The 25049-nt window shown below is 39.4% G+C and overlaps 1 protein-coding gene across 2 annotated transcripts in view; it reads right to left on the bottom strand.

Moving 5' to 3' along the window:
• Window positions 1-805: 805 nt before the first annotated feature.
• SNX4 (sorting nexin 4) overlaps window positions 806-25049 on the bottom strand; it is a 31378-nt gene continuing 7134 nt past the window's right edge. For both annotated transcript variants that reach the window (XM_052675603.1, XM_052675604.1), the window contains exons 3-14: window positions 23248-23386; window positions 23022-23171; window positions 22041-22088; window positions 18252-18307; window positions 13660-13732; window positions 12079-12140; window positions 10559-10624; window positions 6913-7002; window positions 5588-5687; window positions 4519-4664; window positions 3054-3168; window positions 806-2680 (exon numbers count right to left, since the gene is read on the bottom strand). In XM_052675603.1, coding sequence (XP_052531563.1) covers window positions 2633-2680; window positions 3054-3168; window positions 4519-4664; window positions 5588-5687; window positions 6913-7002; window positions 10559-10624; window positions 12079-12140; window positions 13660-13732; window positions 18252-18307; window positions 22041-22088; window positions 23022-23171; window positions 23248-23386 — 1093 coding nt within the window. In that variant the 3' untranslated portion in view covers window positions 806-2632. The remainder of the gene's footprint in view (window positions 2681-3053; window positions 3169-4518; window positions 4665-5587; window positions 5688-6912; window positions 7003-10558; window positions 10625-12078; window positions 12141-13659; window positions 13733-18251; window positions 18308-22040; window positions 22089-23021; window positions 23172-23247; window positions 23387-25049) is intronic.

The raw sequence follows: 25049 nt of genomic DNA, 5'->3' as shown, positions 1-25049 counted from the left end.
CAGGTGGTGGGAAGGTCATGGTCAGTACAACCAATGGTAATGCCTGCCTGTGACATAAGTGACAGCTCCAGCAGTAAGTCCGATTATTCACACAGGTAAGCGATTTTATAAATGAGCATTTTGGTGAGATTAAGTTAATCTACCTGACTGCTATTATTCTAAGGCCTCTCACCTATTTTTTACATTTACTAGATAACAGAAGGAGTTTAGCCAAGGCAGTGGCTTGAGTTACAAAATATAAGTCTGCTCTGTTACTGGGAAGATGCACAGTTCAGTTGGTCTTGTGAACTTTATTAATTGCATGGAAACAGCCAATAACTAGATGATTTTCCCCTCTAAAGAGCTAAAAACTTAAGAAAGGGGAAGAAACCCTCAGTTTGCTAAAATCCACAAGTACACAGACGCAAGCAATGCTTGTCTGGAAACTGCAGAAGTAAAAGGTATAAAGCTAGTTCAAATTATGCTTAACTCAGCTTTCACCCAAGTTGTGTCAAACAGCACAAACCCTTTTGAAATGCAGCTTCTCTCACCCAGACAAGATGTATGAAACTCACAGTTAGGCCTGTTTGGGCAAAAGCAAAGCTGGGCTCAAAGTGGCATATAACAAGCAGACAATTTCAGACTTCAATACCACGTTCTTCACCTAAAAGGCAAATCAACTAGTTGTGCAAGATTTACTTCTCTACTTTCAAATTTTGGAGACTGTCTGAGAGCTAAGATGGCCAAGAACCAAATTCAAGAAATTAAGCAACATTTGTCAGCACTGCAAAGACAGCATTTTTACAAAAACAGCATAACAAAAATATCAAAGAGCAATTTTATTTAGCTTATTTGGCACAAAACTTACAAGAACTGTTGTTCCCTTCTTAAATTTAGTACAACTAGCAAGGAAAAAAAAGGCATACGAATACATTTAGTAAGCTGTACAGCATGTGAAATATGGAAAGAGGCACCAGAAAGATTTACCAAAAATCAAAGTGCATGAAAAATACCTACTGAGCGCCTCATGGTATTGTATTAAGGCACCACTCCTTTAGAAGGCTTACTGAGCACGTCAAGTGTGCAACTTCTTGGTTTGGAATGTAAGAGTCCTTCAGCCTGTATCAGAACTGGATATCGCAGTCCTCTGAATGGAACAACACTTCTCCTGGTAAGTATCAAACAGAGAGGCCTCCTTCTGCCCAACGCCACCTCCCAGAAGTGACACTGTCAAAAGCTTTGACAAAGCTAACATACATCAAAGCACCCAGCTTCTTACTTCCGAGTTTGGAGCTGTAGCATACACCAGATCTTTACAATGGTTTTACAGAAAAGAAATGCTATGGAGACAGAAGTAACATGGAACGTGTCAAGTAACCACGTTATTGATAATTTATCAAAACAGCTTTTAAAGACTTCCCGGAGTATCTCTTAAAAAAGATCTGAGTAGTGTTACAACCCAGAGAAAATAAATACACTTCCCAACAGAATATTACAAAGCTTCCTGGAGCATTAGCAATCAAGTGTAATGAATTCCACAAGACTTCAGGAACCTTAGGAATGTAGGAAAAGCCCAATATTAAACAGTGCTAAGTGTTTTTCATAACTGGAAACACTTAATGCAAGTACCTGTAACTACAAACCATGTTATACCGTTGATACCATGTTATACACAGAAACATCATTACAAGAGCCAGACAGACACCTCGGTTCATTGCAGATTCTGCACATCACTACTCTTAAGTACTAGGAAAATTGCACCAGTTTTTGTATTTCAGTTTAAGAACCAAACCACTTCAGTTACAAGAAGAGATACCATAGACTAGATCCACATCTACTGTAAACAAGTTCCAAACAATCAAACAGAAGTTGCAGAAGTTGCATCTGTTTCTTACCCAGCTTTGACTTTGGTTTTGCTGCTCAGATGGACCACCAGTTTCCTTAACTTGCAAGAAGTAGTTTGATATGAAATCAATGCCCATATCAAAAGGTAAGTGGGAACCAGTAAATGCAGAGTATTGCATCAAACCGTACAACACCTTTACTGTAGAGAGCTCCAAATATCTCAGGAGCTTAAGACTGCTTAACCTGAACTTTGGAAAAGCACATTTCTCTGTGGGCATGCAAAGGCATTTATATGTGAACCCTGTGCATTACAGTATTTCAGTTTTTTGTCCCTCTGATGGTGTAAACCTCAAGAACACAATTGCGTGTCCTATTGTAAAACCAAAGCACCCTTGAGCATTACTAATTCTAAACAGCAAGGGCTGAGAGAAGGGCATCTGGAAGTGATCTACACATTATTGAGCGTGGTGTTCCACAAGTCTCACAAAACAGTTCAGTTCATACTTTCTGGGATAACTTTCCCTACACCTTCGCCCAAGTACAGAGTTGTAGTTTTCAGTAACTCCTACTCCTGAATAATTTGCTACCACATATAAAATATGCCACAATAGTGGCAGCCTGGGCTAAACATTTAACAAGATATCCTTTTTGGCCTTTATTAACAATTGCAATCAGCAGAAAGAAAAACTATTCACTCAACTCATTTATTTCATGATTTATACGTAAGTCATGTAGCAACTTAACATCGGTGTTCAACATTTGTGCTTCCATTCTCTGGCACTTGGAGGAGGAATTCACTTCCAGATAATCACATCTTGCTGAAGCATTCCTTTGCATTCGTCCAAACTTGAATTCCCTTTTAAAATTAAAAAAAAAAAAAAAAAAAAAAAAAGTGGAAAAAAAAGTGAAAATAAATAGGTGGAAATACACTTGGTTTGCAAACTTTTTTGTTGTTGCTGTTGTTCCACAGAAAATTCAACAAAAAGCCCCACAGAACCTTACACAAGAGCAGGGCACAGACCACACCAAAATTGGACCATATTGCCTATTACATATATCAGCATGTCTCAGAGGATGGAGGGAGGTTTTACACTAGTGACTTCCAACCTTCTGTGACTGCAACGTTCCTAGATGCTGACAGTTTGTATCTGATCCTCTGCTAATGTGATATACACATCAGTTTGGGTATACACACAGACACACACATGGCTCTATAAAGGCAGACGTACCTTTTTGCACATACTGATCTGCATAACAGCATAGCTTATAAGCGCCTCCTTCAAATCGTGATTCTTCTGCTCTTTAAACCGTTCAATGTCTGCCCAGGCACTTTTCACAAAGTCTCTGGAATTAAAAGCATTATTTCTGTTAATGTCTACATATTACAACCTCAGCTCATCTTCCCTCCTCTGAGCCCACAGCAGAGCAGTTCCAGGTATGATAAGCACTCCGTCTTTCAGCCAGCAAACCAAGTTCTTAGTTGTTATGCATCCCACAGTTCTCGTTTTACAACTGGCTCTACTACTTAATTCTCCATCTACATCTTATGGATTTTAAACCAGAACCAACTTCACACAATTTTTAGCTTTTTTTTTTTAATATTCAGTAAGCATCACTACCATAGAAGCGGCACAATTCAGAAAATACTTTTCTCTGATTCTGGTGGGATGGCTACATATCTTCATACTAACACTCAGTTTGCACAATACTGCACTTTTCTTTTTCAGTTGTCAAGCCAGAATTTTGGTCATTACACTGTGAAAATTCACTTGCCATCAGGACTTGAGACAGCAAAGTATAGCATTTACAAGGCAAATTTGACTTGGGCAATTCACTTCAGGAATTAATTTTATTGGTTTGGTGATATGTCTTCAGTAGTTCTTAACTAAAATGGAGGTAGATTCCTGTAATCCAACGCTTTCATTTGCGCTGGATCACATACACAAGGCAAGTATTCACTTGAAAATTACTTCCAGAGCTAAAAAAGCAGATTTCCAGTACTTCTGTCAAAATGATTAAGAAATTGCATTTACTGAATGTCTTGTTGTTCTGAACTGCTCATGAACTAGTCTTATCTTTTCTGTTCTAATCCTAACATATCAGGAGATACCACATTTACCCCTTCTATTATATGATGAACATGTTTTGACATAATCACATTGCTTAAGGAATGCTGGTTTCTTGCATTCCTGAAGAAAATTTCATTACAGCATTGAGAAGCAGTTACTAAACACAGCTTGCCAGAACTTCTAATCTCTTTCAAACAGGAGTCAGTTGTCCTCCATAGGAAAAGCTACAGAATATTAGCTTAGGACCCATGCACACAAGCCAAATAGATACTGCATTCGAAGCCAGTCGGCTTTTGAGTTTAGGCTATTCAGCTGCAGATCAATATGCCCACCTGCTAAACATATTACTAACTGAACATGAAAGCAAGCAAGTCAGCCATTAGAGTGGGCTCAGTAACTGGGAAAGTCATCAGGTTTTACATAAGTCATATATTCAGACCAGAAGCTAACTGCATGTACTGTACTTTATTTCACAACTTGCAGCTGACAGGAGCTTTTATAGACAGCTCATAAACACCAAAAATATATTAAAAACACTTATAAAACGCAAACACCTTCAAGAGCATCCAGTCAATGACTTGCTAAGACAAGCCTGGTTTCCTTTGAAAAAATAAAGCCTGTTTACCTGCCTTCCAGATTTTTAGACTTAAGTTGTTCTTCCCCTTCCTGTATCTGCTCTTCCAGAACCTTTATCTTGGCTTCCCTCTGCTCAGGGGTTTCCTGCCCGAACAGCTTGCTGGTCATCCCTTTCAGGGAGAACGTTCTCACGGTCTACAAAAAAAAACAACCAAACACCCCAAAAGCAAAGACACTCTAGGTTTGGGATTCTTGAGCATGGTTGTGAGACAGTGTTTTTTTACCAGTTATTAGGGCTTTTCCTACATGTCCAGCTCATCTTTGGACTTAACTACCGGAAAATGCTTCTTGCATGTCCCATAGGCACACAGATATGGGAGGCGTGGTGGCTCACATTAGATTGAGAGCTAAGCGAGGAGGCAGAGCTAAACAGGAACTTGTACCTCAGCTTTCATACCCAGGAACTCTGGAATCTGCACACACCATTAAATAACATGAAGTTCAAACTCTTACGACTTGTCTATGGATTGGACTCAAGTTTCCACTGATAGTAGGAAGTTTCCACAATAGTTTTTCCTCAAATTGAAGCAGGAAAGAACTTAAGTCTTACATTTTGTATAATAAAGAAAAAGGAGTTCTCTAGAACATCAACAGATTCATGAAGAATCAGCACTGTGTTCAGTATTATAAATACATGTTACTAGTGGTAGGTTTCTTTTAGCCATTATCTTCTACGTAAGCAGAACTAGCACCACATACCAGTAACATCCACCTTTCAAAAGGCAGAGAAAACCTGTCAGAAATCCTACCATTTTTGACCTCAGGGAGAGTTATTTGTATTATTTTGCTCGAATCCTATTTCCTGCAGCCCTCTGCATATTCATTAAGAGAAGTTCGGTACCAAGAGCTTACATCACCAAGAACCAAGTTACTTTTAAACCTCAGGGGCCCACAGCTCATAGGATGCCAACTTCTCATAAACAGAAGCCATCATGTTAGTGCCATTTAAATGTCATTCTAAGAAGTTTGGCTCTCCCTATTAAAATAAAATAAAATAAAAGAACAATAAAAAAAACAACAAAACAACCCATCCTGGAGAAGAAAGTGGAAAGACTCACTCCTGTTGCCAGCTCCTCGCACTGCTGCTTCTTAGACGTTAGGTCCTGTGCTGCCATTTCCAAGTCATATTGCATTAATTCATGTTTTCTGCAAACTGCCCTGAAAAGTAATGAAAGATCTGTCACGTATTACTTTGTTTTGCTACGTTTCCCTCCATTTAAACTCTACAAATGGCAAAATGCTTTCTTTGGCAGGCAGTACATTCAGCTATTTATCTAGCTCAAACTCAACAGCCTTATCACAGAATGCCTAACATTACAATCGCTGTAGTTAAGCAAGCTTGGATCAAAGTACAAAGAAAGCTCTTAGTACAGCAGCATTCTGCTCCTCTGATCTTCTTTTTAGACTCATTTCAAGACACTCTCAGCAGTATGAGCCCTAACACCTACTTCAGAACATCACTGTAAAATAATTTTATTCAAAATACATTTGAGAAAAATCACAGCTATGATAAAAAGTATCTGGAGATAGAGCCTGTCACAACAGCAATGCCCCACTCAGTCGTAAAAATCCTGGCATTTTAATTTTTTAAACAAAACAAGCAAGTGTGCTTTAAGATTCACACAGTGCCTTTCATCTGGAAAAGAGGCGAGTTTCCTCTGACCACCTGCACTAAGTCCCAGTCCTGTGTGGGCTGACAAGGATGCATCCGTACTCCGCTGCCGGATGCACGATCGACTCCCAGGGGGGGCTACTTGTGCTCTGGGTTCTCAGACAGCAGCCATCACTCACCAATTTGAATCTCTACAACATTACTGGACTTCTCCAAGAAGTTCAGAGCCAGCTCAGGAAGAGCACAACAGCACTAGGTACAATCTTACTGCATAAAAAGTTTTGCTTCTGTATCCATGCTTGGAAAGGAGGACTGTCCTGGTAAGTCTAGTCTAAAAAAACAAACAAACCCCACAGCATTTAGCTGCACAATAATGTATAGCAGATGAAAGCTATACAGCACACTCTGAAACCTGCTGAAATTGTAATAGCTGTAACAGCTCTATTTGGCCTATTTAAAACCTGAAGTTCCCAGCACACCAGGGCACCACTGCATGAGAAGCCAAGGAAACACTGTAACCAAAGGAATAAACAGCACCATCTTCCAGACTAACCAGATTTTAACATTTCATTTTACTATTAGTCATCTTAGTTCTAAATTCTTATCGCCACCCATAGAGCAATCAAATGTGAATAAGCAAAGTAAGAGATGAGAATGTGAAGCACTGAATTTGCTGCTGTTTAGAGAAGAGGATATCAAATTAAACTCAGCACCAACACGTTAGAGGAAAGCATGATGGTCTTTACTTGAGCTGCATACTTCTGCACATACCGTAGTGCTTCTGCATAGAAGAGATACTCCTTCAGCTGATCAGCATAATGTTCCTCTTCTTCCAGAATGTCATCAATAGAAGCTGCATATCTGGTGAAAAACAGCCATGGTTAAATAGGAAGTTCCTTAATCTAAACTGTAAGGTTTACACAGACAGTAACAAGAGAGGACACCTGTTTGACAGAAAGGCCAGTCACAAAGTAAAACAGCAGAACACTTCTAAGAAGAGTTTTTCCTCTGTCCTTTGTTTTTAATTAAACTCTGAATCAGCTAATATAAACACTCCTGCAGGCCTGTTTCTGTGGATGTTACTACAATAAATCTTTTGATGAATACAAGATTTATCATAAGTTTCCTGCTGAAGATCAGGCAGTTTTTATTACAGGAAAGGGACAATTTATTCCTTTTCTTCAGTGGATCGTCAAGAAGCAGCACCAAGGCAAAAAAGAAGATATGATGCAGAAGAACCCTTGCAAGGCTGGAAGTACTAAGGCTTAGAAATGTAAGCATCACAGCTGATGGCATGCAAGCAGCAGAATTTAAAGAAGCTGTTTGTATTGTCTGTTATTCAGCCTTTTCATAAGCCTGAGAACACAAAACTCACAGCGGTGTTCCGAACACCAGAACATGAAGCCCTTCAGCTCCTTGTTTCTTTGTCTGCTGCGTAAGTCAGGCATGAGAGTTCAGAGCAAAAACAAGTCTAATCCTGCCCTTTACAGAGAAAACTTGAGTAGCACGAGGGCTACAACTCCACAGCTCTTACACTCTGCAAGTTCCATTCAGTATCATTTAAGATACCGTGTGCTAAAAATGGCAAAAAGCACTTTCTTTTTCAGCTTATACTACCAACTGAACACCATTTAATAGGTCTTCCACTAACTAGTATGACTGTTCAGAAACACCTGCAGGGTCAGGCCTACAGCTAAGAGACCTGTCCATCTCAGTTGGCACAGTGACAACTGGACGCCGTGTCAGTACAAAGCGAGTACCCCTACAGATGAACAGAACAAATGAGATCCTACCACAAATGCCTTCATCTATTCTGAGACCGGGGCAATCCCTGGCATGGAAGAAATAAGCATTCCCACAGCTGCAGGCTCCCTGCTGTGAGCATGTGTCCATGCTTGCCTACTGACCGCTGCATTGCAACCCAAGTGCTAATGAGGGCCTTTCTTGCCTTTGAAGTTTCTGCAAAGTATTTGAGTTCCTCGGTTTCTCTTGGTGTCTCTCTAGTAATTATCTCTGAGGAAGAACTGGCAGAGTCAATCTGAACAGTAACTGGTAGCATGACCTGGGAGAGAACAGAAAATCCTGCATGCTCCATAAGAAATAACATCATTTAGACCCCTGGAAAGACACTGGAGGTGTCTGAGACACTTGCACTGAATGTTACCATCAGGTCTGCTATGAAGGAAACTAAGATTCTGAAGAGGCAACAGCTACCTGCAGGAGAACTGCTACAATGTGGAGCCTGAGGAAAGTGTGGTAGACATGGTCATCTGGTCAGACACGAATTTCAGTATCCAAGCACAAGTTGTTCAGATGCTCTGAACTCAAAGATATAGCAGGGTTTTTCATGGGCATGCCAGGCCTCCTCGTGATAAAATTGCCACGCGCATACATGTTCTGAAAAATCCTGCAGTCACACAGGTCACGTGCAGCTCACCCTCCATTTTTAAGTTCTGAAGTACAATAATTTTAGTATAGTGGTTAGATTTCCCAGGACAGCAGATGGAACACATTTCAATTTCAAATAAGTTCTAAGTTTAGAGAAGTGCCAGAGCTTGCATGTGGCAGAACAACTTTCCCAAAATAAACAAACACACACCATAAAAGATCTTACCTAGACAGGATTTTTCAAGTCACACTTGAGTTTGTTTTCAAGGTAGCTCTATGACAAACTGTACTTCTGACTGTCTAAGCTGAAATTTAAACACTACTTTGTCCTGAATGGATCAACAAACCAGGGAAAATATTAAGGAGAAACACTGTAGTAAGTCCTGAAAGCTCCCACTCTTCATGGGAATCTTCAACTAAAACATGGTTTTAGTTAAGACTGATTCCACCTGTAATGACAGTCCAGTTGATGAACAGATAAAAGGTCATTCATTAATTGCATAAAGGGCAGAAGGCAAAGGCTAGGAATATTCTTCTTTCATATTTCAAATGCCAGCATTACAGTCATTCACTTTCTCAGCATACTCAGTTGTTTTTATTTATAAATTAGCAAGCTTCATCCTATCACACAACACATATCCAGAGGTCTTCCATATTATCATCCCAAGCAATAACTCCTTGAAAATTTAAATAAATATCTGGTAAAGACTACAGCACATGGGATAGATAAAGAATAATTCAATTTGTCTTGAAGTTTAAGAGGCAATTTTCCTGAAGTAGCTTTCAGTTGCAAAGAATCCCTTCAGTCCAATGTTATGGGAACGTTCACTGGCCTTGCAAGAAGTCAGCAGTATCACGTTATGGACATAGTAGTAGGTGCTGAACACTGCATTCCATCTCTATTTCAATTATTTTCCTCTGAAAGCAAAATGCATCATTCATTTCTTTAATCTCAGTAGAGTAAAAAATGTAATCTTTTTTTAGGCTATAAAGCACCATGTTAACCAAGGCACAGAAGTGGGAACAAATTACTCAAAAGTTCAAATTCTTAAAGATCTGATTAAAGCAAAATTTATCTGAAAAGAAAAAGAACCAACAAAACAAAAAAACACAAGGGTGTTTTGGCATGGCTCTTCAAACCCTTCCATTAGTAACAATCACAACCAACATGTATGTATGTACAACATACATAGATTTGCAGCATAATCTAAACTTGATAGCTTTGCTTCTACACAAGCTACACTTTATCTGCATGAAAACAATGAAAAATTATGATACATATGAAGGAATGACAAACAGTTCCCATCTCTTGCTGGAGTTGCTACTTTACAATAGTACTTGATTACAAAAGAAGATTCAGAGTCAGGAGAAGTTGTTGCATTCCACTTACTGTATTGCATAGGAATACCTGAAAAGTAATAACCTGGAGTATTGCTTCTGTGAGCACTATGAAACCTCAGACTCTTATTTTGAAGGCTGCGTTTCATGCAGCTCTGCCAACTGACTCTAGAGATGCAAAAAGGGAGGATTCTCTACTTTATTGGATCCAGACAGTATTTGTTTCAAGAATCCATTAGAGTTTTGGAGCTAAATAATTAAGTTTCTTAACTTTCTGTGATTAAGTCCAAGTCTGTGTACCATCTACTACATGGTACAAAATACTGCTATCAAAAACAAATGGATCTCATCAGGCCTGCAGTACATTAAAGTTGTATTCCACCAGTTTCTGGCATAGTAGCTTAAAAGAAAGGCTGGAAGAATTCCAAACACTTCTACAATTTCAAAATAATAATAAAAAAGAAACCACTCTGGTTCTCCTGAGACCTTTTGAGCTACTTAATACAGTATATGGACGCTAAAATTATGCCTGCAACCAAGGCATAGAAACACTGCACACCTAAAAACAACGTGCCCCCAGCTTTCTTGTTACGCTAGTTGTATGTACTTTGGGTTGAGGGAAAAGAGAGGAAAGAGGGAGAGTTCTACATCTGGCTTACATCAAACTATCAGATATTCAGTCAGTACTTACACATCCATGTGGTGGCCAGCACTCTGCAACCCATCCCCCATCTCCTTTTCAATGGCACTCCACTCACTGTTTGAAAAACAAATGAGAAGCAACATCACACGTGAAGGGTAAGGAAAGTTAATAAGCTGCATCCTGTATGTAGTTTCTTTCCAGGTGACACCTGAATGGAAACTGCCTTGCAGTTGGACTCTGCCAAACTGTTTTCTTCCTGTGAGCAGCAGCACTGACAGTGTAGCAGTGAGTCTATGAAAGGCGTTCTATTCAACAACTGTCCCTGCTGCATAAAGTTGTCCTGACAAACAAACATACATGGCTTAAAGTTCATTTTGAGCCAAGAGGGTCTTGTTTAAACAGCTAAAATTACATGATGGGTCACGTAAAGAAAAGATAGGAAGGTTTCTAAAACAGAGTTTTGCCTACCTTGTGTTTCAAGTGTGGAAAGCTCAGTTTCTTTTTGGCAACTATCAGATAGAAGCCTCTCATTGCAAAAAAACCAGAAGGTGGGATTTGACATTCTCAAGCATTTTACCTCTACTGAAATGAGTTGGTGTATGCTGTTTTCTGTTTCCATTGTAGGCTTCTGTTTAGTTCCACTCATTAAAAATAACAACAATAATTTCCTCATTACTGCAACTCCCTATTCACATTGAGGAGACTACTTAGATCACATAGGAATCATTTCCAGTAAAGATAGCAGGAGGCTTGTTCACAGCACCCATGTACACTGCAACTTTGTGCTCTCAGCTCTGTGAGACCTCATGAGGTTTATGAGCAATAAGAGTTACATCAACAAGTATTTATACAAAAAAAAGAAGGGGTCCACTTATATTTCATATAACTTATGCCTAATGCATTTATTTTGTCCTTTTTCATAAACATTCCACTGTTCATGTTGACATTTGTTTGTCTTTGTGTTATTATAGAACTACACCTAATTTCACTTTAAAACCCCCAATGAGAAAGACATCTGCAATCCATTAACCCAGAGAATTAAATTTAGCACTTGAACACTGTGTAGAAGCAGGAGGTTTCCCTTAACCAGAAGTTTAGATTCTTTAATTCTCCAGTGAGATGGAGAACTCGAGCATGCAATTCACTCGTATAAATCAAAACGATTGGCAAATTCACTTTAAAAAGAAACAACAACCAAAAAACCCAAGTTACATCGCGTGGAGTTTTCAACTATTGGTTTTCAACTATTAAAAGAATCTAGAGGTTTTTCAGAGAAAACTGCCTGAAAATAGGCAGTAAGTGACATTCTAAAGAAACAGCACGCCAATGTCACAACAAAAGTCCCAAAGTTCTGGGAAACAAAACAAAAAGCTGAAGCTGTCCACTTCTGACTAAGAGCAGCAGATCCAGAGGTCCAACACAAGCCTCAGTGGTACTGCAAAAGAACACTTTTCAAGCCAGACATTTCAATGTTTCAGATAAGTTGTTCTGCTTTTGATAAACATAACTAAGTTTACTACTCTCTCTAGAACACCTGTGTGACATCTGAAAACTGGATGAACTCTTACCTGAATACTCTTCCATAGTTGCCGTGAACTTTATAGACGCCATACAGCCGGTCTGCTACCCTCTAAAACATTCAAGGTTAGTTTTGGTCATGAACATTAAAATGGAGCTGCTTTGTCAATACCCCTGCACAAACTCTGAGCTGAAGTCTTACTGCTTTCACACTGGCAAACAAGTTTAGGCTAACGTCTAATCTAAGCCACTAGTGAAAGAAAACTCAAAAGCAGAAAATCTTTGAAGACCAAAGTCACAGTCAAGGCTGCACTGAAAAGCAATATTCAAAGTATTTCTTCAGAAGTGCTCATATACAGGATGTGTCTACTGAGACTGTAAATTATCAGTTAATTCAGATTTTGCAATCCAGCTGTAAGGCACAGCCTCTTTCATCTGACCAATGCTAGGTTTACATGCATGCATGCTTATTTAATGTAAAGATAACAAGACAGCAATCCACACTGACATCAAGACGGCAGGGAAAGTCTCACAGGAATTCAAACAAGTGACTTCATTTTCCCATCCAGCTCAGTGAAACAAAGGAAAGGAAACAAGCTATCCACTGCAGAACACATTGCCACAACTAGATACATCCTTTCAGCTCTTTGGAGAGAGAGGACCTGCTGCAGCAGGCAACAATGCCTGAATAACACCTGTTATAACGTGAATAACACACTCCCAGGTGTGACTTGCAATCCCAATACTGCCCTTCTAATTGTGACATACCAATGAGTTAGACTGACGTCCTATAAGAGTTAGCTACTGGTCTGTTAAAGCAGTGAAAAGGAAATCATCCTAGAGATCTGATGCAGACACAGCTCTGAGAAAAAGGCACCGTTAGTAGAACCCCAGTGATTAATCCTCTCAAGTATTCCAGCTCAGAAGATCAATCAATTACCAACCTATTCCACAGCACAGCTCCCAGCAAAAATGAAATCCCTGTTAAGCACAATAAAAAGGCAATACCTTGCTACTCATTATTGGAATTGTGATTTCCTATTTGTGCCTTCCTTTTAATTATAGTTTTCCACTGTCAGCCCATAGAGAATCTTGATGCGTGACATAATTATTCTTATCATTAAAAAGAACATTATTCTTCAGAGATTGAAGAAGTAGCAAAAAAAAAAAAAAAAAAAAAAAAAAAAAAAAAAGTGTGCTGGGAAGCATGCACAATTTATACTAAAAGCTCTGGAAAACAAAATCCTATATATCTGACCAGAAAACTGAGCTTTGGGTTCCTTCCTAGCAAAGACATCCTGCAAGCGTAACGTGCCTGCTGAGAGAAAAAGACATTTTGTACCTCTTTGTAACACCTTGCAGACAGGATCATCAGTGGGGACAGCAGATTACAAACACGAATGTTAACCTTGATATGTGTCACATATGGGACTCTTTCCCCAGCCCCTCCAAAACCTGCACCAAGGCAATGCTGTCCTCACCATCTCCTGCCCCTTGCTCTAGAGCTGGGCTCTCAGTCAGAACTGCTCTTATTCCAGAATACATACACCATTTCTCTCAACTAAACAAGAAATGCTGCCTTGTAAGTGTATGTTGTACTATTTGTCACGACACACATGGGAAATACTTACAGCTCTGACTCTCAGAAGGTGTGATATGACAGACTGCAGTTCATCACTATAGTGTTTTAGTTCAGTAAATCTCCTGGGAGCAGGAAACAGATAATACATCATTAGTCATCAAGAAAGTAAGCTTTCAATAAACGCAAGACAGAGCCACAACGCTACACCAGCAAGATTGTATTGAAGTCTGGATTGTGTCGAAGTGACATTGGCTGATGACTCCCGAAGAAGTGGTTGCAGAGTTCAGTTCCCCTAAAGCAAACAACCCCAACACTTGTCTGACTACTAGTTTTGATATGCAAATGCTGGCAGTTCAGATCAATTTAAGAGATAACATTTTATGAGATGAGTAGTTAACTGAAATCGCTGCTATTCATTTTTTTCACGGGATTTATAAAAGCAAGTGTTACTGAATAGGAAAGCTTAAAATAACTGTAAAGCCAAAATCAGCTGAACCATTCTGTTTAATAAAAACACATTCACATTTGTGACCTGACAAAAGAACTTCCCTTTCCAGCTGCTATCTAGCCAGTGTTGAGTACAGCAGAGGTCTGGGAAGCATTCACAATGCTCCCACCATTCTCACAATGCTTTCAAGGCTCAGCTGCATGGAACTGTAATAGCTGTGCATGAAACCTTACTGAGAACTGGACCTACTTGTGGCTATAAGCAAGTTAGCACAGCTTAACCAGTCAGGTCAGTCACTGAGTGCTCACGTGCACAATGCCAGCCTGCTACTGCTGAGAAGCTTTTTTATCAGTCACCCCAATTAACCCTTGGTTTTAGTTTCAGTTGATACAAGTTGGGTCATCGCAATTAGAAAGCAGAGTCAATTATCACAGCTTTGCTAGGCACTGGTAACCAATTAAACCACAGCAGCAGACACTTCTGCACGCATAAACCCTCCCTGTTACAGTCAAGTCTAACTCACAACTTACTCTGGAAACAGGCAGCATACAAGAACCTATTTCATTTAGGTAGAAAGCCAGAAATAGCTGTACCTAACTTACTAGCTACAGTGATCTGAAAATAAGCAAATTAGTAACATGGAAGAACGCAACTAGAACTAAAGAATGGGAGTCTGAAGTTAGTCTTCCAAGTTGATGGTTAAACACTGAAAGAAAGAAAAAAAAAAACACAACCCCTAATCCCCCCTCATACATATGGCCAGGATTTGTACATCAGAATAGTTTGTGGCTAAGAGGCCTTATTGAAATGAGTCACATCACTTGCTTTGGGTGACCAAATACAAAATTCCAAGGCTTTTCATTTCACACTCCTTCCCCTACCAGGAAGTTCTCACCTGAAAAACTCTCCTCCCTGTACTCAGGAAGTAGAAGTTTTATTACCATTTCTAGTATTTCTGATCTCTGAGGAGCATCTTTTATAAGACTGTGACACACACACAGGGTTAAAGTACATAAAAAGATTTAAAAGCCAGCAGAGAAACTGTATGGGAAAAATAAATAGTCATTGATCTGCACAGTGGGGTTTTGAGAGCAATCTTTTCAGTTTACACTTTATAAAATATGCACCAGGGCAGCATGTCAGACAGCTGCAGACACAAACAGTGAAGATATTTGAAATAATTGAACTAAGAACAAAAGATTAAAAAGCATGCCTTCAGCTCAGGAAGACTCCCTTTCCCACTCCAGAAATTTATAATGAAAGGTGTTATTTACTCTGTTTTGTGGCGAGAAAGCTTTTAGGAATGCTGTACTCCCTGAAGGCAAGAGTCAGGAACCCAGGACAACTTTCAGCATCCTGGACTCCAGCAGCAATGTATCATCTCCCATACCAATACCTCCCCCATATTAAAAAAAAAAAAAAATCACCTTTGAATCAAGCTGCCCTATTATTGTCTCTGAACAGCACAAACCAAAGCAAAACTGCCTGTTTGCACAATGTTTCCTATAAACTGAGTCTTAAGAATGCCAGCTCTCAGCAAAAAGTGTTTTTAAGAGATTGATGGTGTTGTAGATCAAATGTTTATTTCTCAAGCACTACTTAACACTCATGTACAACAATAATTACAGTACCACCTAACTTCCAAACTGAGTTTGGAGAGGCATATACAGAGATATTTACTTCCCAGTGTATTGTAACAAAAGAAGCTGTGAACCAAGATGTGATTTTGGCACTCAGCTACTGAAACAAGTCTAGCTCTCTTCCCTTGGTTTTACTGGTTCTGCAACACTACCAACAGTCCACATATTTAAGAACTAAGCAACCAAACAGAGCTTCAGACACAAATGACGAACAGATCAGTCCACAACTCTGTAAGGGAAATTATCGAGTTTCTTTGCATAAAGATGTTATGGTAATGGTACAGAAGAGTATTTCATTTATGGGAGGTGGCATTTCAATACAAGTTATTTACTTTGGGCATTTTACTCAGCTGTAGTTCTCCAAATCAGTAAGGACAGTACTACAAGGTCTGTACCATTTGCCTGGTTTGTGATAGAGAGCAGTTTTTGTGCTTTGGTGCTTTTCTGTTGGTTTTGGTTTTTAATTTTGCCTTTGGAAACAACATAGAGTTTTCTAAAGAAATCTTTCACCAAGAAGAAAGCTATTGTTTTGATTCAAAGTACTAACGGAGAACAAAGGATAGAAGAAGAGGATGGGTGTGAATTCAAAAGAGGTCTGTAGGTGACAGACTGCAAATCTACCTCTGATAATCAGAACACCCAAGTTTTATCACTATATAATTCCACTAGAAAAGATATTAATTGCCTCACACAGGAAGAGCTTTAACTCCCAGTCTGCCTTTGACCTCCAAGAGCAGCATCACTTCAGCTGTTTAAAGTTCCTCACGTTGCTTTAAGCTAAGGGTGCAGTTCCACAGCATCACAGGACAATCTGAACTGGCAGTTGCAGCAGTTTTTCATCTGGACCCTCACTGATTCAGGCAGCTGGACCCAGGCAGAACACCTACACTCCACACAGCAGTGCCATCAGTTATAGCAAGGTGAGCTTGCTGAACCCTCTTTACCACCCACTCAAACAAGCATCAAAGGTAACATAAAAGAGTAAGGAGCCAGACTGCAGGCAGCTCAGGCATTACTGTGCTAGACAAAGCAAGGCACTGTGCCTTCTCAAGCCACACATGCTACAGTCAGGGAGAGCCTTTTAATAAACAAATACAGGATACGCTCATTGGTTATTATACAACTTGTAAAATAGCTTGCCATTGTAACTAAGTGTTCAATTTGGAAGTTGCGTAGGTGGCAGAACACAATAGAAAGCAGGTGCTGTATCTCTTAAGCACTGTGAAGTCAGATATTCAGGGATTGTTTTTGTTACAATGCCTTCCTCCTAATTTCCTTGTATTAACTCTTTTCGTGCTTTTTACCAACCCGTATTTCAACAACAGCTTTGCTTTCTGAAACATTGCCTTGAAAGATATCAGTAAGTGTCTCATCTCAGTATTAACCAGCCTTTCTCACGTTTGGGCAGATTACTAGCAAAGTTTTCCCATCACATAAGAAGGGAAAGCAAACTCCTGCTGCTCGCAAACAAAAAAGATAGAGGACTCAAGCATGGGGACAACTTCACCCAGAATTACCATGACCTCATTCATAAATGTTCATATGCATTAAATACACACTAAAATACTTGCTGCCACAGGAGGCTGCAAAAATAAATACTATCGGCAAATTCCAGAAAAGAGGGCCTGGACCAACTCAGAGAAATCTGCCAATGGATATCAAGAAGTTCAGAAAGGTCTGTACCCTCTAACATCCTTGATACAATGCCCATAGGTGCTGGGAAGCATAAAGAGAACAGACAACAGAAAGCAGTCAGGCACATGCCCTGACCCTACAGAGCACACCCTATTGCCACTGCTGGACAGCAGATCAATCCATAAGGGCTCTGCAAGTGTGTCTAACACTTATAAATGGAAATCAGCAAAATCCCTCGTCCTATTGCTGCATACTAATGTTTCTAACAATTACAGACTTGTAATGTTTCAGACTATTACAGTAGACACTCATATCTCCTCAAACCACCGAGGGTTTGATCATCCTCCCATTATTCATCCTCATCCTTCTGACCAGTCTTTTAATCCATCAGATTGCTTTCAGTGCCTGTCTCCAAGTATCCCAAATTGCAGCAGAACTGAACTGACCTCAAGACCTCCACAAGCATCTGTGAAATCTGGCAGTTTGGAGACAACTATGAACTACAGCACCAGCATGCATGCATCTAGATTTGTATACTAGCAGACTTTTGGAAAGATCTACTATCAATCTGTACTCTGTTCATGTTTGGAAAGATTTCATTGCAAGCAAAAATATTAAGAAGTTATTTCTCTGATCTGGTGTTGTGTGTTTTTATTTTATTTTACCTTCCCAAGCTTTTAATCTAGCTAGAAGGAAGGACTCATTTTCCATGAAGCGATGGCATTTTCCTGTTTTAGCAACACGATGTATCAAATCTGTTCATATTGCCTCTTTATTGAGCTTCTGTTCAAAACTAAGGTGCAGAAAGATCATTTTTCTTTTCTGAATTTATTCTAAGGAGATAGAATAGTTTGTCATCTAAAGTTACGGTTGTAACTGAAAAGGGGAAAGAGAGGGAGGAAGGATGTGGAATCTTACTTGTCTGGGTTTTTCACTCTGAATGTTGCATTAAGAGCTTTTAATCTGGAATCTGCCTGAAAAAGGGGAAAAAAAGCTTTGTTAATTTAATGCAATTAAATTCCAGTGACAAAAACCTCAGCCTTCTGGCAGCACCATTAGAAAAAAAAAATTCTTGCCTTCCTGGCATATTTAAATCTTCAGACACTGAACAAGTTGACACTAGCTGCCCTACATGTCAGATCTTTTAATAAGAAGTAGAAAACCAAGATATTTGTGTGAACTTGGGTGCAAACAGCATCCACTAGCATTAAGCTGTATAATCCCAAATCTCACAAAAATAGTTCCTTCTTAAAACGCTACACAAATCACTGAGTTAAGACACACAACCCTGCATTCTTTTTAGATGAAGCAATTAGGTAACATAAGACCATATGGACAAACTATTTTATATTTTTCAAACCAAATAAAACCAGTGGTAGAGTGACCTCTGTACGCTCTTTATTGCTAGGAACAGATCCCCAGTGAAATCAAAGGCATACATGGTGTTCTCTTATTTTATGAGTTGCTCTAGAGAAAATATGTAATTTGTATATCAGAGTAGAGCTATTTTTAATGCAGTGTTCTTTTCCATAACATAGCATATATTATCCTCCACAGAGGAAAGTTCATACCTAATTAAAAAGGTAATTAGCTATCTTAATTTCTGTGTTGTTGTTTTACTAATGACTGTAGCAGCAGCAGAGAATTTCCCTAAGAAGGTGGGTGGATTGTTTTTTTCTGCTTGCTCGTTTTATTTGTTTGGCTGTCTGGTTGTTTTTAAGTTCAGCTGAATTTTTAAAAACTGTGCAATGGGAATTCACTCTGAAATAAAAGATACCAATGCAGATGAGACATCCCAGCCTCATCCACAGAGGTCCCAGATCACAACTTTTCGGGCATTCCATGTGCAGCTTACAGAAGGTTCATTTATACCGCACGAAAATCAGAGGATAAGTGAAAGGGCCAAAGTGTACTTCTGATCACAACATCCTTCTTTCTACTGGAAGTCCAATAAGGAATATATCTTGTGAGATGTTCAAGATTTCCTACAAAGCACTTCTAACTGGCACCACAACCAGCTAGCAGTAAGTTGTTACTGTTAGTAAATGACACAGCAATACTCTGTGCACCGGTTTCACCAAAGCAGATTTTAAAGAGCTGTTTTGAACCGTACAGAGAATGGAACATGGCATTCTCCCAGACCAAGAAGGGAGGTCCTCCCTTCATGGCAAATTCCACTTACAGTGGAAGGTCCACTGAAGAGACATGCCCTGCTCAAGACGGTTCCTCCCATCTAATGACCTGAGCAGAAAATATCTGCATTTAAACATTAGTGCAAGATCCTCTCACCTGGAACCACCTCCGTATTTGGAAGACACTCAGGAAAGCAACCAAGTTTAGGAAAAAACAACTAGAGTGAGAGTTACTGATGGAAAACTTCTGCATCACCATAGTTCTGTATCAGAACAGCAGCTTGCTAAATTTAGCTGTCTGTCTTTCCACAAGCAATACAAAGTCATCCACCAACCAAAATGTAGATGAATGAAACCTGTAAGAGTGATTGACACTGGAATAAAACAAGTTCATTGTCACTGCCAACCAATACTCCTCTGCTAATACACTGAAAAGGAAAGGCAGTCGTGGCACTGAGAAGCACAAAGAACACAGAACACTGCAGTAACTCCAGCTCCTAGCCCAGCCTTGTATTTATTTAGAGGACTTCAAGGGCCTGTATGTCCTTTCACTTTTACTGATCTACCTCCACAGGTCATTATATGTCTCAGTCAGGTTTCAGGTAGCTCAGATTCACCCGTGTGTCATTCTCACATGTCCTTTTGCAGTTCAAAAACCACTTAGTTACTCTGCCATTAATTAAAGCCACCCCCTGTAGGTAGCCACTGCACAAACATCATTTTTATGTTCAAATGGCAAGCATCAAAGCCATCAGGGCTTCTTGGACAGCATATACATGGGTTTACTCTTGAAAACAATCATCTCCCTGTATTACAGTTACATGGCAAGTTTCTGCATTTTGCTACAGCCATGAAATGCTCTGAAGGAAGAGTGCAGCAAGTATAAAAGCACTGTCAGGAAGGAACCAATACCTTGCCAGCACACAACATTCTAGGTTGGATTGTTTCCTTGCCATTAACAGCATAGTAACTCCCACACACCACTCACAACCGTTTGCACCGCACTGTTATATAGTCAGAAAAACATCTGTCCAGTCTTAAACTTTACTTACAAGCATTTTCGAGGTAATTCTCTACCAAATGAAGTACAATCAAAGAGGTTTCATACAGTGTATTCCTACTGCAACGCCATAAGCATGTAAGTAAACTAAAGAGTGGGGGGAAATAACTGCTTTCTCATTCCTAAAGGATCTAAGTAACAAATCCCCTGAAGAACAAAATTAAGTGTTGGGGGCTGGGAAGGGGGGAAAGACATGATTAAATGACACAGTTGGCAGAATAAACAAAGCCTCCAATATCAACATTCAACTATAACATGCTCAACTACACTGCATTAATGCCTAATTTAAAGTCAAGTTGGCCTGGTTCAAACCCTTTGGGACAAAATGCACATCCTGCTTTAATGCATCAGTAGCAGAGACAGCAGAAGTGCCAGAACCAGTGGTCTGACTGTAATCCTGCACATACAGACAGCCATTTTTACACATATCTGTCCTCAAGCATAATGCTAAATAACCAGACAATGAGAGCTTTATCTACCCTTTAATGTTGAATAAAGAAAAGCAGCTTTTCCCCAGAATTCTGCAAAAAAGTTACTTTTCTTTAAGGAAAGAAGAATTGTAAAGGAAAAACTACATACAAAATCCAAACCAGCAGGAAAATGGGACTCAGCTCATCTTTCATTAGATTTAGAATGTGTTTTCAAGCATGCAAGTATTCTCAGCACTCTGCAGCAAGTTTTCTTTCCCTTTCTCCCAGAGTGTGCACTCCTGAACATATAAGTCAGTACAAACTTCCTGAACTTGTTTGAAAAGGTTGAACTTGTAGCTGAAAAAAAGGTCTATGGACCAGGAAAACAGAGTTGTTGCATTATGAATACCAGCAAAACGCAAGCCCTACCATGAAAAGAGAAATTTATTCTCACAAAGTACTGGTAACAAAGTTCCTCGGACACTGAGGTTAAGAGCACTAGTAATTTTCTTCAGCTCTAATTATTTGGAAAAATAGAGCTGTGATTTCATGGCTTGACCACATTACAGTGAACAAAAGCTCAGCATCTGTCCCCACATGGTAACTTTTCCAAGCTGAGCCCAGCAATCTGTTAGATTCTTAGTTTCACATCCTGGCAAGCATCAACTCACTGTTATCGATGTGGATAGCACTACTATCAGACATGTTTCTGTGAAACAGATAAGGTGCACCAAATTCACCTGTCTTAGTCCTTTTTAGCACAAATTCCTACAATTCAGACTCCTCTGCTTGCATCAACATACAAAAGTGCTGCAGTGATCTCAAGTTCATTAGCTGTAAAGCTTCTAAGGATGACAGCTCCCACTACTAGCAAAATTACAAGGCTGAGCACTGAATATCATACGTTTTAAACTTCCTACAGAATCTGACAACTGAAGACTTACCCATTACATGCTATGAGTGTGACTTTTTTCTTGCAGTTACAGGTAAGCATTAAGAAAAGCCTTTAACTCATTTTAACATCAAAGTCTTTCATAGCTAGTTGAAAACGCGCATGCTGAAGTGTGTGCAGCCCAGTCACAAGATAGACATTTATAATAATTACCTTTAACTGAAATCCAGTCTCATTCACCATTTCTTTCCATCCACCTTCCTAAAAATACAGAAAAAGAAGGTACTGTTACAATGAATTAAGAATGCCACTGCTTCCTCAACTCTCTGTACCATAACTGTATCAGAGCTGAAAGAAGATTTCTCAGTAAGCTTGAGTCCTGCCTCAGCCACCCTCTCCACCTGATTTCAAGAACATGAGTTAATAACATACTGTTATGTTCTGCTTACACGTTAAGCTCTGCCCCAAAACCTTAAGGCAGAGCACATACCAAGAACATACAGGCAATGACTGATGTCATCTGTTCACCGTGCATGCACAGTCCTCTTGTTCACCTGTAATGGCTGTTCCATCACCAATTCCATATTGCTACTCATTCAGGTTTGTTTGCACATTAAGCTGTGCTAGTGCAGACATACCTACTTGGGCTGCTATTTGGGAATCTCTGATCAAAACACAGAACAAAGACACTCCTAAATTTGAAAACTGTGGAATGCAGCGTTTTGGCTAACAACCAGATTACAACTGTTGGGATTACACAGGAGTGGATCACAGTTCAAAACTGAAAGCTAAAGAAACTTCCAAAAAGAAAATTGGAAGCTAGTACTCTCTCTGCTGGCAGCCATACAAGATGCTATTTCAGGTTTAGTTCTAGGAAAGCTTTCCCAACCAACACACACTAACTTGTCAGTTATGATGCTCTAATGGGGTGGGAATTCTCTCTTAGGAGCCTCCTAACTAGACTGGAATAAAACCATAAGGTGCATTAGAAAGCCAACTGTACAACTGCAACAGGCCGCTAAGATGCTTTTACACATACAAGCCTTTTCCACCCAAATGTATTCGTGTTGTCCATCCTTCCCCTAAACCGTGAACAAGCTCAAGATCAATGGAAGGAAAGAGAAAGAAAGGATATTATCTTAAAGAAATAATCACTAGAAATATATATTTAGGAAGCACATCATTTTACCATACCTGTGTCAAAAATGAATAAAAGATTTTGTCTTGGCAAAGCACAGGATGCGAAGCCACACGTAACAAGAAGTTTTCCAGGCCAATTCTTCTTCTCTCCACAAAGTCTGGATCCATATTATCTGCTGATAGTTTATGCCAAACAAAGTCAGCCTATTTAAAAAGAAGAGTGTTAATGGCAAACAAATAAGAAACAATATGAAGCAAGCTGCAGTCACAGCTTCCTTACCCTTTTTTCTGGCAAAGGTGGAACAACAATATGTGGGTAAGTAACTAACAAATAATTCCTCAATAATTCAAATTCACTGTAACGCCGCCACAGGGAGTCCACTGGGGAGCACTGTCCCTCATTCTGGGACTCAACAGCTCTGAAAAATAGAACAGTTTGAACATTAGTAAGCTACTAATTGTAGTTGTAAAAGTTGTAGAGATGATCCTAAGAACAGTTACTCAGTAAAGATTAAGATCAAGTTTAGCACTAGTTTCATGTCTACACACTTCATTTAAAAGAAAATAATTCTGCTATCTGCCAGATAGCATTCAACTTCTGCACGTGCCGGGAACAGGAAGAAGTCAATGAATTTTCATCACACCACAAGCAAACAGGTAGGTCACAGTCTAGTTATGTAAGTGGCTTAGTTCACATCACTATAGAATTAGATATATTTGTCTTGGAACAGTTGTTAGGCTTCAAGCCAACACCATTTCATGAGCAGCTGAAGGAAACAAAGCATTACAAGAAAGAATTCACTATTCATTGGGAGCGTCTTCACTTATAAAGACAAAAGTTTTATCAGTGCAATAGCCAGAAGAGTTAAAAAGTATAATTTAAAATTAAAAAAATGTTTAAGGTTTTTTTTCTGTTTTGAGAAACGTGACAAATTTCAAGTCATATCCAATCTTTTGTTTGGAATAGTATCTTTCCATAAGTAAGACTAAGGATGTATAGTCTAATAAACTAGGTCAGGATAAGGTGAGCAGGTACAAAAATTGATGTATCTGAACATTTTGTTGAACACTTAAAGCCAACAACATCTAGCAAGGGACTAAAGGATTGTATGTTACTATAAAAGGAGAAATGGAATCTTATAGGATTGAAAAGTAACATAAAAACCATTTTTAAAAGTCTTCATACAAGACATTTAAAGCAACACAAATTCTTTGCAATATCATAAAACAAGCATCAGGACGATAACACTTCTTGGCAGTTAGCATATGCCAGAATAAACAGAGACTTCAGACACAGCCCTTAACAGAAACCAGTGATGTCTACGTCTACCTTAGCTCTTACATGAAGTGACTACTTAACGTACGAGCCCTGACAGAAACCTACATGGAACAGTATTAACTCTGCTATGAGATTATCACAGATCATATGAAGCTGGAAGGAACTCTGTAAGTCTGTAGTCCAACTCTTGCTAAAAACAGGTTGCTTGGAGTCATTTCCAGTTGGGTTTGAGCATCTCCAAGTGCAACAAGTCTACAGCCACACTAGCAGCCCATTCCCATGCTTGAACGTCCTTTAAGAAGTTTTTTTCTTAGGTTTAAATAGAATTTCCTGCATTTAAATTTGTGGCCACAGCTTCTCATTCACCCTGTGCAGTTCTTGAACTCATAAGAACTTCATGGAGTAATGTTATAAATATATCTGAAGAGCACACATACTATTCAATACTTAATTGTGTTTATCCCAGGTAACTGAAGCTGTAGGAAGAAGACAGACGGGGAGAAAGAATAAGAACAAGGATGCATTCATTTTAAAAAAACAAAAACAAAACGACAATTCAACACAAGCTGCTGCAGATGAATACTCTTTGAGACTGACTTCAAAAAACAGCCAGCACACTGCTGATAGCCACCAAGTCACACTGCAAACATCCTACAGTTCATCTGTAGGAAGAACTTCCTTATTGTAGAGTGTTTCGATCTTAAGATGTAACTGCAAGCACAGTGCTTTGGAGAGCCTAGGCTTAGCACTGGTCTGACAGGCTGTGCAGCACTCATCCCTACTGGAACACTGCACAGCGTAAG

This window comes from Tympanuchus pallidicinctus, unplaced genomic scaffold (assembly GCF_026119805.1).
Source record: "Tympanuchus pallidicinctus isolate F22 unplaced genomic scaffold, pur_lepc_1.0 scaffold15, whole genome shotgun sequence".
NCBI lineage: Eukaryota > Metazoa > Chordata > Aves > Galliformes > Phasianidae > Tympanuchus > Tympanuchus pallidicinctus.
This window is presented reverse-complemented; position numbering and strand designations above follow the sequence as displayed.